Source organism: Procambarus clarkii, chromosome 7, assembly GCF_040958095.1.
Source record: "Procambarus clarkii isolate CNS0578487 chromosome 7, FALCON_Pclarkii_2.0, whole genome shotgun sequence".
In the NCBI taxonomy this organism is placed as follows: domain Eukaryota; kingdom Metazoa; phylum Arthropoda; class Malacostraca; order Decapoda; family Cambaridae; genus Procambarus; species Procambarus clarkii.
In genome coordinates this window covers 38,224,804-38,237,849 of record NC_091156.1, presented here as the reverse complement: position 1 = coordinate 38,237,849, position 13,046 = coordinate 38,224,804, and the positions used below count along the sequence as shown (strand labels likewise).

Genomic DNA, 13,046 nt, shown 5'->3' with positions numbered 1-13,046 from the left:
TGTGTGTGTGTGTGCTCACCTAATTGTGCTCACCTAATTGTGCTTGCGGGGGTTGAGCTCTGGCTCTTTGGTCCCGCCTCTCAACCGTCAATCAACTGGTGTACAGATTCCTGAGCGAATTGGGCTCTATCATATCTACATTTGAAACTGTGTATGGAGTCAGCCTCCACCACATCACTTCCTAATGCATTCCATTTACTAACTACTCTGACACTGAAAAAGTTCTTTCTAACGTCTCTGTGGCTCATTTGGGTACTCAGCTTCCACCTGTGTCCCCTTGTTCGCGTCCCACCAGTGTTGAATAGTTCATCCTCGTTTACCCGGTCGATTCCCCTGAGGATTTTGTAGGTTGTGATCATGTCCCCCCTTACTCTTCTGTCTTCCAGTGTCGTAAGGTGCATTTCCCGCAGCCTTTCCTCATAACTCATGCCTCTTAGTTCTGGGACTAGTCTAGTAGCATACCTTTGGACTTTTTCCAGCTTCGTCTTGTGCTTGACAAGGTACGGGCTCCATGCTGGGGCCGCATACTCCAGGATTGGTCTTACATATGTGGTGTACAAGATTCTGAATGATTCCTTACACAGGTTCCTGAACGCCGTTCTGATGTTAGCCAGCCTCGCATATGCCGCAGACGTTATTCTCTTTATGTGGGCTTCAGGAGACAGGTTTGGTGTGATATCAACTCCTAGATCTTTCTCTCTGTCTGTTTCATTAAGTACTTCATCTCCTATTCTGTATCCTGTGCCTGGCCTCCTGTTTCCACTGCCTAGCTTCATTACTTTGCATTTACTTGGGTTGAACTTCAACAGCCATTTGTTGGACCATTCACTCAGTCTATCCAGGTCATCTTGTTGCCTCCTACTATCATCCTCTGTTTCAATCCTCCTCATAATTTTTGCATCGTCGGCAAACATTGAGAGGAACGAATCTATACCCTCTGGGAGATCATTTACATATACCAGAAACAGTATAGGTCCAAGGACTGACCCCTGCGGGACTCCACTTGTGACGTCTCGCCAATCTGAGACCTCACCCCTCACACAGACTCGTTGTCTCCTGTTGCTTAGGTACTCCTCTATCCACCGGAGTACCTTCCCTCTCACTCCAGCCTGCATCTCCAACTTTCGCACTAGCCTCTTGTGTGGCACTGTATCAAAGGCTTTCTGACAATCCAAAAATATGCAGTCTGCCCACCCTTCTCTTTCTTGCCTTATTTTTGTTGCCTGGTCGTAGAATTCAAGTAACCCTGTGAGGCAGGACCTGCCATCCCTGAACCCATGTTGATGCTGTGTTACAAAGTTCCTTCGCTCCAGATGCTCCACTAGTTTTTTTCGCACAATCTTCTCCATCAGCTTGCATGGTATGCAGGTTAGGGACACTGGCCTGTAGTTCAGTGCCTCCTGTCTATCCCCTTTCTTGTATATTGGGACTACGTTAGCTGCTTTCCAAATATCTGGCAGTTCCCCTGTTGCCAGTGATTTGTTATACACTATGGAGAGTGGTAGGCTCAGTTCTCTTGCTCCTTCCTTTAGAACCCAAGGGGAGATTCCATCTGGGCCTATAGCCTTCGTCACGTCCAACTCAAGTAAACACTTCCTTACTTCCCCACTGGTAATCTCAAACTCTTCCAGTGGTTCCTGGTTAGCTATTCCCTCACTTACCTCTGGAATTTCTCCTTGCTCTAAGGTGAAGACCTCCTGGAATTTCTTATTCAATTCCTCACACACTTCCTTGTCATTTGTAGTGAATCCTTCCGCCCCTATCCTTAATCTCATAACCTGTTCCTTTACTGTTGTTTTTCTCCTAATGTGGCTATGCAACAATTTAGGCTGAGTCTTTGCCTTGCTTGCGATGTCATTTTCGTATTGTCTTTCTGCCTCTCTTCTCATCCTGACATATTCATTCCTGGCATTCTGGTATCTTTCTCTGCTCTCCAGTGTCCTGTTATTCCTATAGTTTCTCCATGCCCTTTTACTTTGCTGCTTAGCTAGCCTACATCTTTGATTAAACCATGGGTTTCTCATCTTCATTTCTCTGTTTTCCTTTTGGACTGGGACAAACTTGTTTGCTGCGTCCTTGCACTTCTGCGTGATGTAATCCATCATATCTTGGGCCGTCTTTCCCCTGAGCTCTGTTTCCCATGCTATATCTGTTAGGAATTTTCTTATCCCCTCATAGTTTCCCTTTCGGTATGCTAACCTTTTGGTTTCTGTATCCCTCCTCGAGTTCAATAACCCTTCTTCAATCAAGTACTCAAACACCAGTACACTGTGGTCGCTCATTCCTACTGGGTCCTCAAAACCGATTTCTCTTATGTCGGAGTCGTTCAGAGCGAAGACTAGGTCGAGTCTCGCTGGTTCGGCATTGCCTCTCATCCTTGTGGGTTCTCCGACATGCTGGGTTAAAAAGTTGCTTGTCACCACCTCCAATAGTTTGGCTCTCCACGTATCCTCGCCTCCATGCGGTTCCTTATTCTCCCAGTCAATCTTTCCGTGATTGAAGTCGCTCATGATGAGCAGGTGGGATCTATTTCTACAGGCAGCAGAGGCTGCCCTCTCAATTATAGTGTTAACTGCCTTGTGAACTCCCTTGTCTCTGAACTCCTCACAGCCCGGGATGGCCATCTCCTTAAAACTCCATTCCCTTCTCATGAGTAGGGCCACTCCGCCTCCTCCCCTACCTTCCCTCTCTTTCCTTATTACTGTATACTCCTGGGGAAACACGGCATTCGTTATGATTCCAGAGAGTTTTGTTTCAGTGAGTCCGATTACATCTGGGTTAACTTCTTGTGCTCTTTCCCTTAGTTCACTTGTCTTGCTTGTGATCCCATCTATGTTCGAGTACATCGCCCTGAAACTGACTCTCTTCTGCTTCTTTTCTGGGGGGGACCTTTGGGATCTGGGGTGAGTGGGAGCTGGGGGGACCTGGCACGGGGGGATTGGTGGAGGAGGGAAGGCTTGGGGTGGTGGGGGAGAAGGGGAGGGTACAGGGGGTGGATAAGAGGGGGAGGGTACAGGGGGTGGATAAGAGGGGGAGGGTACAGGGGGTGGATAAGAGGGGGAGGGTACAGGGGGTGGGTAAGAGAGGGAGGGTAGGGGAAGCATGGGGGGAGGAGAGGCTGTGGGGGATAGGGGAGATGGGGGGGCTTGGGGGGAGAGAAAAGGGTGGAGGGCTTGGGGGGCGTGGGGGAAAAGGGAGGGCTGAGGTGGGTGAGGAAGAGGGGAGGGTTTAGGGGAGTGGGGGAGAGGGGAAGACTTAGGTGGGGTGGGGGAGAGTGGGGGGCTTAGGGGGAGGGGGGGAGGGAGGGCATAGGGGTGGGAGAGACGGGAAGGCATGTGGGAGAAGGGAGGGCATGGAGGATGGGGGGAGAAGGGAGGTCCTGGGGAGAGGGGTGAGGGGGAGAAGGGGGTGAGTGGGGGGAGGGGGGTGGGTGGGGGGAGGGTGCCCTCCCCCAGGAGGGTGTGTGTGTGTGTGTGTGTGTGTATGTGTGTGTGTGTGTGTGTGTGTGTGTGTGTGTGTGTGTGTGTGTGTGTGTGTGTGTGTGTGTGTGTGTGTGTGTGTGTGTGTGTGTGTGTGTGTGTGTGTGTGTGTGTGTGTGTGTGTGTGTGTGTGCGTGTATCCAAGCAGATGTTACCACCAGCGAGAACGACCGGGAGAGCGAAATATTGAGCAATTTAGGATGGCTGGGGTCTGGCAACACTGTGTTTAGCCAGTATTTGTGGCAGGGAACGGTGAGAGGTTGCCATTTGTGTGACGGCAGACTGGCAACGCTGATTGCCAGCCAGCCCACAGACACCCAATTTTGGCGGGAATATGCAAGGGGGGGGGGGGCACTTTTTGTGAGCTGTTGCCAGGGTACTGGGGTGTCAGGGTACTGTGTTGCCAGGGTACTGTGTTGCCAGGGGGTACTGGGGTGTCAGGGTACTGTGTTGCCAGGGTACTGTGTAGCCAGGGGGTACTGGGGTGTCAGGGTACTGTGTTGCCAGGGCACTGTGTTGCCAGGGGGTACTGGGGTGTCAGGGTACTGTGTTGCCAGGATACTGTGTTGTCTGCGTACTGTGTTGCCAGGGGTATTGTGGTGTCAGGGTACTGTGTTGCCAGGGTACTGTGTTGTCTGGGTACTGTGGTGTCAGGGTACTGTGTTGCCAGGGTACTGTGTTGTCTGGGTACTGTGTTGTCTGGGTACTGTGTTGTCTGGGTACTGTGTTGTCAAGGTACTGTGTTGCCAGGGGGTACTGGGGAGTCAGGGGACTGTGTTGCCAGGGGTACTGTGTTGCCAGGGTACTGTGTTGTCTGGGTACTGTGTTGTCTGGGTACTGTGTTGCCAGGGTACTGTGTTGTCTGGGTACTGTGTTGCCAGGGTACTGTGTTGTCTGGGTACTGTGTTGTCTGGGTACTGTGTTGTCAAGGTACTGTGTTGCCAGGGGGTACTGGGGAGTCAGGGGACTGTGTTGCCAGGGGTACTGTGTTGCCAGGGTACTGTGTTGTCTGGGTACTGTGTTGTCTGGGTACTGTGTTGCCAGGGGGTACTGGGGAGTCAGGGTACTGTGTTGCCAGGGGTACTGTGGTGTCAGGTACTGTGTTGCCAGGGTACTGTGTTGCCAGGGTACTGTGTTGTCTGGGTACTGTGTTGCCAGGGGGTACTCTGGTGTCAAGGTACTGTGTTGCTAGGGTTACTGGGGAGTCAGGGTACTGTGTTGCCAGGGGTACTGTGGTGTCAGGGTACTGTGTTGCCAGGGTACTGTGTTGTCTGGGTACTGTGTTGCCAGGGGTACTGTGGTGTCAGGGTACTGTGTTGCCAGGGTACTGTGGTGTCAGGGTACTGTGTTGCCAGGGTACTGTGGTGTCAGGGTACTGTGTTGTCTGGGTACTGTGTTGCCAGGGTACTGTGTTGTCTGGGTACTGTGTTGCCAGGGTACTGTGTTGCCAGGGTACTGTGTTGCCAGGGTACTGTGTTGTCAGGGTACTCTGTTGCCAGGGTACTGTGGTGTCAGGGTACTGTGGTGTCAGGGTACTGTGTTGCCAGGGTACTGTGTTGTTGCCAGGGTACTGTGGTGTCAGGGTACTGTGTTGCCAGGGGGTACTGTGTTGTCTGGGTACTGTGTTGTCAGGGGGTATTGTGGTGGCAAAGTACTGTGTTGCCAGGGTACTGTGTTGTCAGGGTACTGTGTTGCCAGGGTACTGTGGTGTCAGGGTACAGTGTTGCCAGGGTACTGTGTTGCCAGGGTACTGTGTTGTCAGGGTACTGTGTTGCCAGGGTACTGTGGTGTCAGGGTACTGTGGTGTCAGGGTACTGTGTTGCCAGGGTACTGTGTTGCCAGGGGTACTGTGGTGTCAGGGTACTGTGTTGCCAGGGGTACTGTGGTGTCAGGGTACTGTGTTGCTAGGGGGTACTGTGTTGCCAGGGGGTACTGTGGTGTCAGGGTACTGTGTTGCCAGGGGTACTGTGGTGTCAGGGTACTGTGTTGCTAGGGGGTACTGTGTTGCCAGGGGTACTGTGGTGTCAGGGTACTGTGTTGCTAGGGGGTACTGTGGTGTCAAGGTACTGTGTTGTCTAGGTACTGTGTTGCCAGGGTACTGTGTTGTCTGGGTGCTGTGTTGCAAGGGTGCTGTGTTGCCAGGGTACTGTGTTGCAAGGGTACTTTATTGCCAGGGTACTGTGTTGCCAGGGTACTGTGTTGCCAGGGTACTGTGTTGCCAGGGTACTGTGTTGCCAGGGTACTGTGTTGCCAGGGTACTGTGTTGTCTGGGTGCTGTGTTGCCAGGGTACTGTGTTGTCAGGGTACTGTGTTGCCAGGGTACTGTGTTGTCTGGGTGCTGTGTTGCCAGGGTACTGTGTTGTCTGGGTACTGTGTTGCCAGGGTACTGTGTTGTCTGGGTGCTGTGTTGCCAGGGTACTGTGTTGCAAGGGTACTGTGTTGCCAGGGTACTGTGTTGCAAGGGTACTGTGTTGCCAGGGTACTGTGTTGCAAGGGTGCTGTGTTGCCAGGGTACTGTGTTGCAAGGGTACTGTGTTGCCAGGGTACTGTGTTGCAAGGGTGCTGTGTTGTCTGGGTGCTGTGTTGCCAGGGTACTGTGTTGCCAGGGTACTGTGTTGCCAGGGTACTGTGTTGCCAGGGTACTGTGTTGTCAGGGTACTGTGTTGCCAGGGTACTGTGTTGTCTGGGTGCTGTGTTGCCAGGGTACTGTGTTGCCAGGGTACTGTGTTGCCAGGGTACTGTGTTGCCAGGGTACTGTGTTGCCAGGGTACTGTGTTGTCTGGGTGCTGTGTTGCAAGGGTACTTTATTGCCAGGGTACTGTGTTGCCAGGGTACTGTGTTGCCAGGGTACTGTGTTGCAAGGGTACTTTATTGCCAGGGTACTGTGTTGTCTGGGTGCTGTGTTGCCAGGGTACTGTGTTGCAAGGGTACTTTATTGCCAGGGTACTGTGTTGCCAGGGTACTTTATTGCCAGGGTACTGTGTTGCAAGGGTACTTTATTGCCAGAGTACTGTGTTGCAAGGGTACTGTGTTGCAAGGGTACTTTATTGCCAGGGTACTGTGTTGCAAGGGTACTGTGTTGCAAGGGTACTTTATTGCCAGGGTACTGTGTTGCAAGGGTACTTTATTGCCAGGGTACTGTGTTGCAAGGGTACTGTGTTGCAAGGGTGCTGTGTTGCCAGGGTACTGTGGTGTCAAGGTACTGTGTTGCAAGAGTACTTTATTGCCAGGGTACTGTGTTGCCAGGGTACTGTGTTGCAAGGGTACTTTATTGCCAGGGTACTCTTTTAGTGCTGAATGGATGTGTTGTTGCTAAGAATTCACTGTGACTAAGAGTGCACTTTTAGCAAGGGTTGCACAGTTGCTAATGTGTACTATGCCTTGGAGCATAGTTTGTATACCTCTCTGCTATAGGAATATTGTTGGTTTGAAGCAATATTCCTCCAGTCCAATAACACACACGAGTATATAAAGACGCCAGTTCGATCCCAAGGCAATACTTCACCATTTTCTCATTGACACTACACAGTGATTATTCTTCGACATGCTTAGGTACTCAATTTTGTTATTTGCGTAGCTTCAAGGGATATAATTATCCAGGTATACTTGCTTCAAGGGATATAATTATCCAGGTATACTTGCTTCAAGGGATATAATTATCCAGGTATACTTGCTTCAAGGGATATAATTATCCAGAATATACTTGCTTCAAGGGATATAATTATCCAGGTATACTTGCTTCAAGGGATATAATTATCCAGGTATACTTGCTTCAAGGGATATAATTATCCAGGTATACTTGCTTCAAGGGATATAATTATCCAGGTATACTTGCTTCAAGGGATATAATTATCCAGGTATACTTGCTTCAAGGGATATAATTATCCAGGTATACTTGCTTCATGGGATATAATTATCCAGGTATACTTGCTTCAAGGGATATAATTATCCAGGTATACTTGCTTCAAGGGATATAATTATCCTGGTATACTTGCTTCAAGGGATATAATTATCCAGGTATACTTGCTTCAAGGGATATAATTATCCAGGTATACTTGCTTCAATGGATATAATTATCCAGGTATACTTGCTTCAAGGGATATAATTATCCAGGTATACTTGCTTCAAGGGATATAATTATCCAGGTATACTTGCTTCAAGGGATATAATTATCCTGGTATACTTGCTTCAAGGGATATAATTATCCTGGTATACTTGCTTCAAGGGATATAATTATCCAGGTATACTTGCTTCAAGGGATATAATTATCCAGGTATACTTGCTTCAAGGGATATAATTATCCTGGTATACTTGCTTCAAGGGATATAATTATCCAGGTATACTTGCTTCAAGGGATATAATTATCCAGGTATACATGCTTCAAGGGATATAATTATCCTGGTATACTTGCTTCAAGGGATATAATTATCCAGGTATACTTGCTTCAAGGGATATAATTACCCAGGTATACTTGCTTCAAGGGATATAATTATCCAGGTATGAATGCAATTGTTTTGCAATAAATTTCACAATTTCAGACGATGCTAAAATTGGCTGGAGAATAAATACAGGCGGATCAATATTGCAAGAATGCTATTTAAATCGGAAGATGCAGTTTAATTCTGACAAATGTAGGTTTCTAATAAATGGGTAACCAGATATCAGGTGAACAATATTAGAAATTGGCATAAAGGAAATTGAATCAAGTTTAGGAGTTATGATTAGTAGAGATATTACGGTATAGAAATTTTATGTATTCATAACGCGTTACTGGTATACATATCTAGACGCGTTAGCACTAATACATGTGGCGTTAGTCTTCAGCATTGTTATGCCCTTAATATGTTTAATTTGGTTGTGCAGTTCAGTTATGGTCATCGAACCGTGAAAATAGACATATTTTAATTTGAAAAGTGTTCAAAGAAGGATGGAAAAGTTTATCCCAAAAGTTAGAAACATTCTAAGCTGAGGTTTACATTCATAAAGATGAAAGGGTATACTAAATGGGATACTAATAAATGTGTTACCAACAGAAAACAGAACAGGAAACATTTGAAATGAATTGAAAAGGTTTACATTAAGGAAAAAAAGACCTGGGTAAATACTGGTTTTGGAAATAGTTGCTGTATGGGATCAAATAATCAAGTCATTTAATTGGTGTGGTGCCACGCTGTTGTTTCAAGCGAAGGTTAGACAAATATACATCAATGTTTTGCATTGTGTATACATAGAAGCTGATTAGCAATTGGCATGGTCTATGCCAATTGCCTTGTTTATGTTATATAGCTTTCTAGATACGGGTGTCCGGCTGTGCCCGGGTCTCTCTATGTCACTTGCAGTCTGCAACTCCCTTTTTTCCCCTTTTCCTCTCTCTCTCTCTCTCTCTCTCTCTCTCTCTCTCTCTCTCTCTCTCTCTCTCTCTCTCTCTCTCTCTCTCTCTCTCTCTCTCTCTCTCTCTCTCTCTCTCTCTTTCTCTCTCTCTCTCTCTCTCTCTCTCTCTCTCTCTCTCTCTCTCTCTCTCTCTCTCTCTCTCTCTCTCTCTCTCTCTCTCTCTCTCTCTCTCTCTCTCTCTCTCCCTCTCCCTTTCTCTCTTCCCCTCTCTCCCTTCTCTTCCAATCTCCCTCTCCCTCATCTCTCTACACACACACAGGAGAGAGAAGTGAAGTGAACTATCAGGAGAAAGCGCCAAGCCATTACGACTATATAGCACTGGGAAGGGATCAGGATAAGGATTTGGGGTGGGACGGAGGGAAAGGAATGGTGCCCAACCACTTGTAGACGCTCGGGGATTGAACGCCGACCTGCATGTAGCGAGACCGTCACTCTACCGTCCAACCCAAGTGGTTGGGGGCCACATGAGAGAGAGAGAGAGAGAGAGAGAGAGAGAGAGAGAGAGAGAGAGAGAGAGAGAGAGAGAGAGAGAGAGAGAGAGAGAGAGAGAGAGAGAGAGAGAGAGAGAGAGAGAATTCTGGGTGTTATCTGCCGGCTGTTCATGACGAAGAAGCGCCGTAAGAAACCCGCTTCCCGGTCGCCCTTCACAGCTCTTACAGTAGAACCACGAGCGATGGCCAGACACACATCTTCCTGCGGTGTTATCACGCTCTGGAGGGGGGGTCCTTTCCTCGCCAGGGGGGCCCCTGCGGGAATGCTGTTGGGGGAGGGGCCATGCCGCTCCTGGGGGAGGAGAGAGAGGTCTCAGGGAAGCCTATTGAGGTCCTACCAGTTCCAGACGTCAGGAAATCAGAGTGGGGTCCAGTCACTCTTGATGGGGTCAAGACAGTCTTGACGGAAACTTGGTTAGTTTTGTCATCCACTTCTGTCACTTCTAACTTCGTTTGTACCTTCATTTGTGGTGACATCTCTTGGAAATGTTTTAATTGAGTTTCTCGCAAACTAAACTTCCTATCCATTTTTTGTTCTAAGAAATTCTGCATAAAATTTCAGTTTGGTCACTTTATCCCCTTAGTGAAACTTTTTTTTTTGGTATAGTGGTTAAAATTTGCTAGGTTTCCACCAATATTTTAATCCTTTAAAGCTTAGATAAATCGGCTCGTTCCCATATTATATTGTACTGTCAATCATTCTATCTGTCTGTCTGTCTGTCTATGTCGTGCTGTCTGTCTGTCTGTCTGTCTGTCTGTCTGTCTGTCTGTCTGTCTGTCTATGTCGTGCTGTCTGTCTGTCTGTCTGTCTGTCTGTTAGTTCTCTTGCCCAGCTGTCTGCTTCGTGCAGACAACAGAGAGAGCGTTAGAGAGATAGGTATGTTACTGACCACTTCAACGGGAACGTAATAATTACGAAGATTTAAGACTTATCGTTAAGTCTAATAAGTTAAGACTTAACTTATTTAAGTCTCTGTTAAGGAACAGGGACTAATATACAATGGTCAATAAGTAACACGGACTCATACTAGTCATTAAGAAATATGAGTTCATATTAGACGACTAATAAGGATTAGACACCTAACTTTTCTAATCAATAAAGCATAATAAAACACTAGTATTCACAAAATAAATAATTTATTGTCCCATTGAGTCACTACATGGAAAGGAACCCCTGATGAACGAAACAATTGGGCCCCAATTCAGTAATCAATTGACCCAAAGAACAAAATGGTATTGACTAAGCAGGGATCAATATACTGATGCCTTAATGAGAATAAAGTTACCATTGGAATCAATAAGGTAATATAAAAAAAAGTTGATCTTAAATAAAAACTTGTATTCAATGACTAATTAGAAATAAGCACTACAAATAGTGACCAATCAGAAAAAAGCATTACAGATAGTAATCAATCAGAAATAAGCATTACAAACACAGACCAATCAGGAGTAAGCACTACAGATAATGACTAATCAGAAGCAAGCCCTCCAAAAACACTGATCAATCAGGAATAAGCACAACAGGCAATGATGAATCAGAAACGAGAACTACTGACACTGACCAATCAGGAATATGCACTCCAGACACTTAACTAATCAGGAATAAGTACCAACCAATCTTGTACAATCAAGGATAAGACCCCCAACTGATCCCAAACAATCAGCATAATTATCGAACAAATTCTTAACAATTAAGACAAATAATTTGAATTCTAGTGTGTGGTCAAACTACTTCAGCCAGGTTATTGTGACTCGTCGCCTGCATAAGACAAATAAATTAACAGTTACTGAACATTTAAAGGACAGCAACAGTAGCTGTACAGTCGAATCCAACAGTTTGGATTCGGAACAAGGGGGCTTTTGCGAATCCAAACTTGTTTTCAGTATTTTAATGGAAAGGTTTCCGGTGAGTTGAGTTGCTCCTTAAGTCCATAACACACGTGTATGTGCTCCAAAATACACGTGTATGTGCCCTAAACACACGTGTATGTGCTCCAAAATACACGTGTATGTGCCCTAAACACACGTGTATGTGCCCTAAACACACGTGTATGTGCCCTAAACACACGTGTATGTGCCCTAAACACACGTGTATGTGCCCTAAACACACGTGTATGTGCGCTAAACACACGTGTATGTGCCCTAAACACACGTGTATGTGCTCCAAAATACACGTGTATGTGCCCTAAACACGTGTATGTGCTCCAAAATACACGTGTATTTGCCCTAAACACGTGTATGTGCCCTAAACACACGTGTATGTGCCCTAAACACGTGTATGTGCCCTAAACACACGTGTATGTGCCCTAAACACACGGGTATGTGCCCTAAACACACGTATATGTGCCCTAAACACACGTGTATGTGCCCTAAACGCACGTGTATGTCCCAAACATACGTGTATGTGCTCCAAACACACGTGTATGTGCCCTAAACACACGTGTATGTGCCCTAAACACGTATGTAGGTGTTTATGGCACATACACACGTGTATGTGCCCTAAACACATGCGTATGTGCCCTAAACACACGTGTATGTGCCCTAAACACACGTATATGTGCTTGCCGTTATAGAGAGGTTGCACTGTAGCTTACACCTGTAAAAAAAAAAAGATAAACATTAAACAGATGTTTTGACATAAGCGACAGGATGTTAATCTTACATTTGTTCTAATATTTCCAACAAATGCGTTTGCATTCCTCGTCACTCGTCTGTTAATTAACAATGAAGGAAGAGCAAGAGACTTGACAGCTCAAGACTTGACAGTTCTTGTCAAGCACTCGGTCATTATGCACTGAAGAATTTGACAAGATGTTTTCGTGTTGATGTTATTCTCCTCGCTTGAGTTTATTCTGATGTCAATCTTGATTTTTGACTTCAATGTTGATGTCAGCCTCCACTCTTGCCTTCATGTTGATGTCAGCCTCCACTCTTGCCTTCATGTTGATGTCCGCCTCCACTCTTGTCTTCATGTTGATGTCAGCCTCCACTCTTGCCTTCATGTTGATGTCCGCCTCCACTCTTGTCTTCATGTTGATGTCAGCCTCCACTCTTGCCTTCATGTTGATGTCCGCCTCCACTCTTGTCTTCATGTTGATGTCAGCCTCCACTCTTGCCTTCATGTTGATGTCCGCCTCCACTCTTATCTTCATGTTGATGTCAGCCTCCACTCTTGTCTTCATGTTGATGTCAGCCTCCACTCTTGTCTTCATGTTGATGTCAGCCTCCACTCTTGCCTTCATGTTGATGTCCGCCTCCACTCTTATCTTCATGTTGATGTCAGTCTCCACTCTTATCTTCATGTTGATGTCAGTCTCCACTCTTATCTTCATGTTGATGTCAGTCTCCACTCTTATCTTCATGTTGATGTCAGTCTCCACTCATGTCTCCATGTTGATGTCAGCCTCCACTCTTGTCTCCATGTTGATGTCAGCCTCCACTCATGTCTCCATGTTGATGTCAGTCTCCACTCTTGTCTTTATGTTGATGTCAGCCTCCACTCTTGTCTCCATGTTGATGTCAGTCTCCACTCAAGTCTCCATGTTGATGTCAGCCTCCACTCATGTCTCCATGTTGATGTCAGTCTCCACTCTTGTCTTCATGTTGATGTCAGCCTCCAGTCTTGTCTCCATGTTGATGTCAGTCTCCACTCTTATCTTCATGTTGATGTCAGCCTCCACTCTTG

General features: G+C 46.6%; 1 protein-coding gene across 1 annotated transcript; it reads right to left on the bottom strand.

Annotated features, from left to right (window-relative positions):
* Nucleotides 1–12,219: 12,219 nt before the first annotated feature.
* LOC138358044 (keratin, type I cytoskeletal 42-like) lies at nt 12,220–12,723 on the bottom strand. Its single transcript, XM_069315514.1, has one exon. It carries the CDS (start codon nt 12,721–12,723, stop codon nt 12,220–12,222), a length of 504 nt encoding a protein of 167 aa, XP_069171615.1.
* Between the last annotated feature and the right edge of the window lie 323 nt (nt 12,724–13,046).

What these genes read in the sequence shown, in the direction of transcription:
- LOC138358044 (XM_069315514.1), bottom strand. Translation starts at nt 12,723, where the DNA reads ATGAAGATAAGAGTGGAGACTGACATCAACATGAAGATAAGAGTGGAG.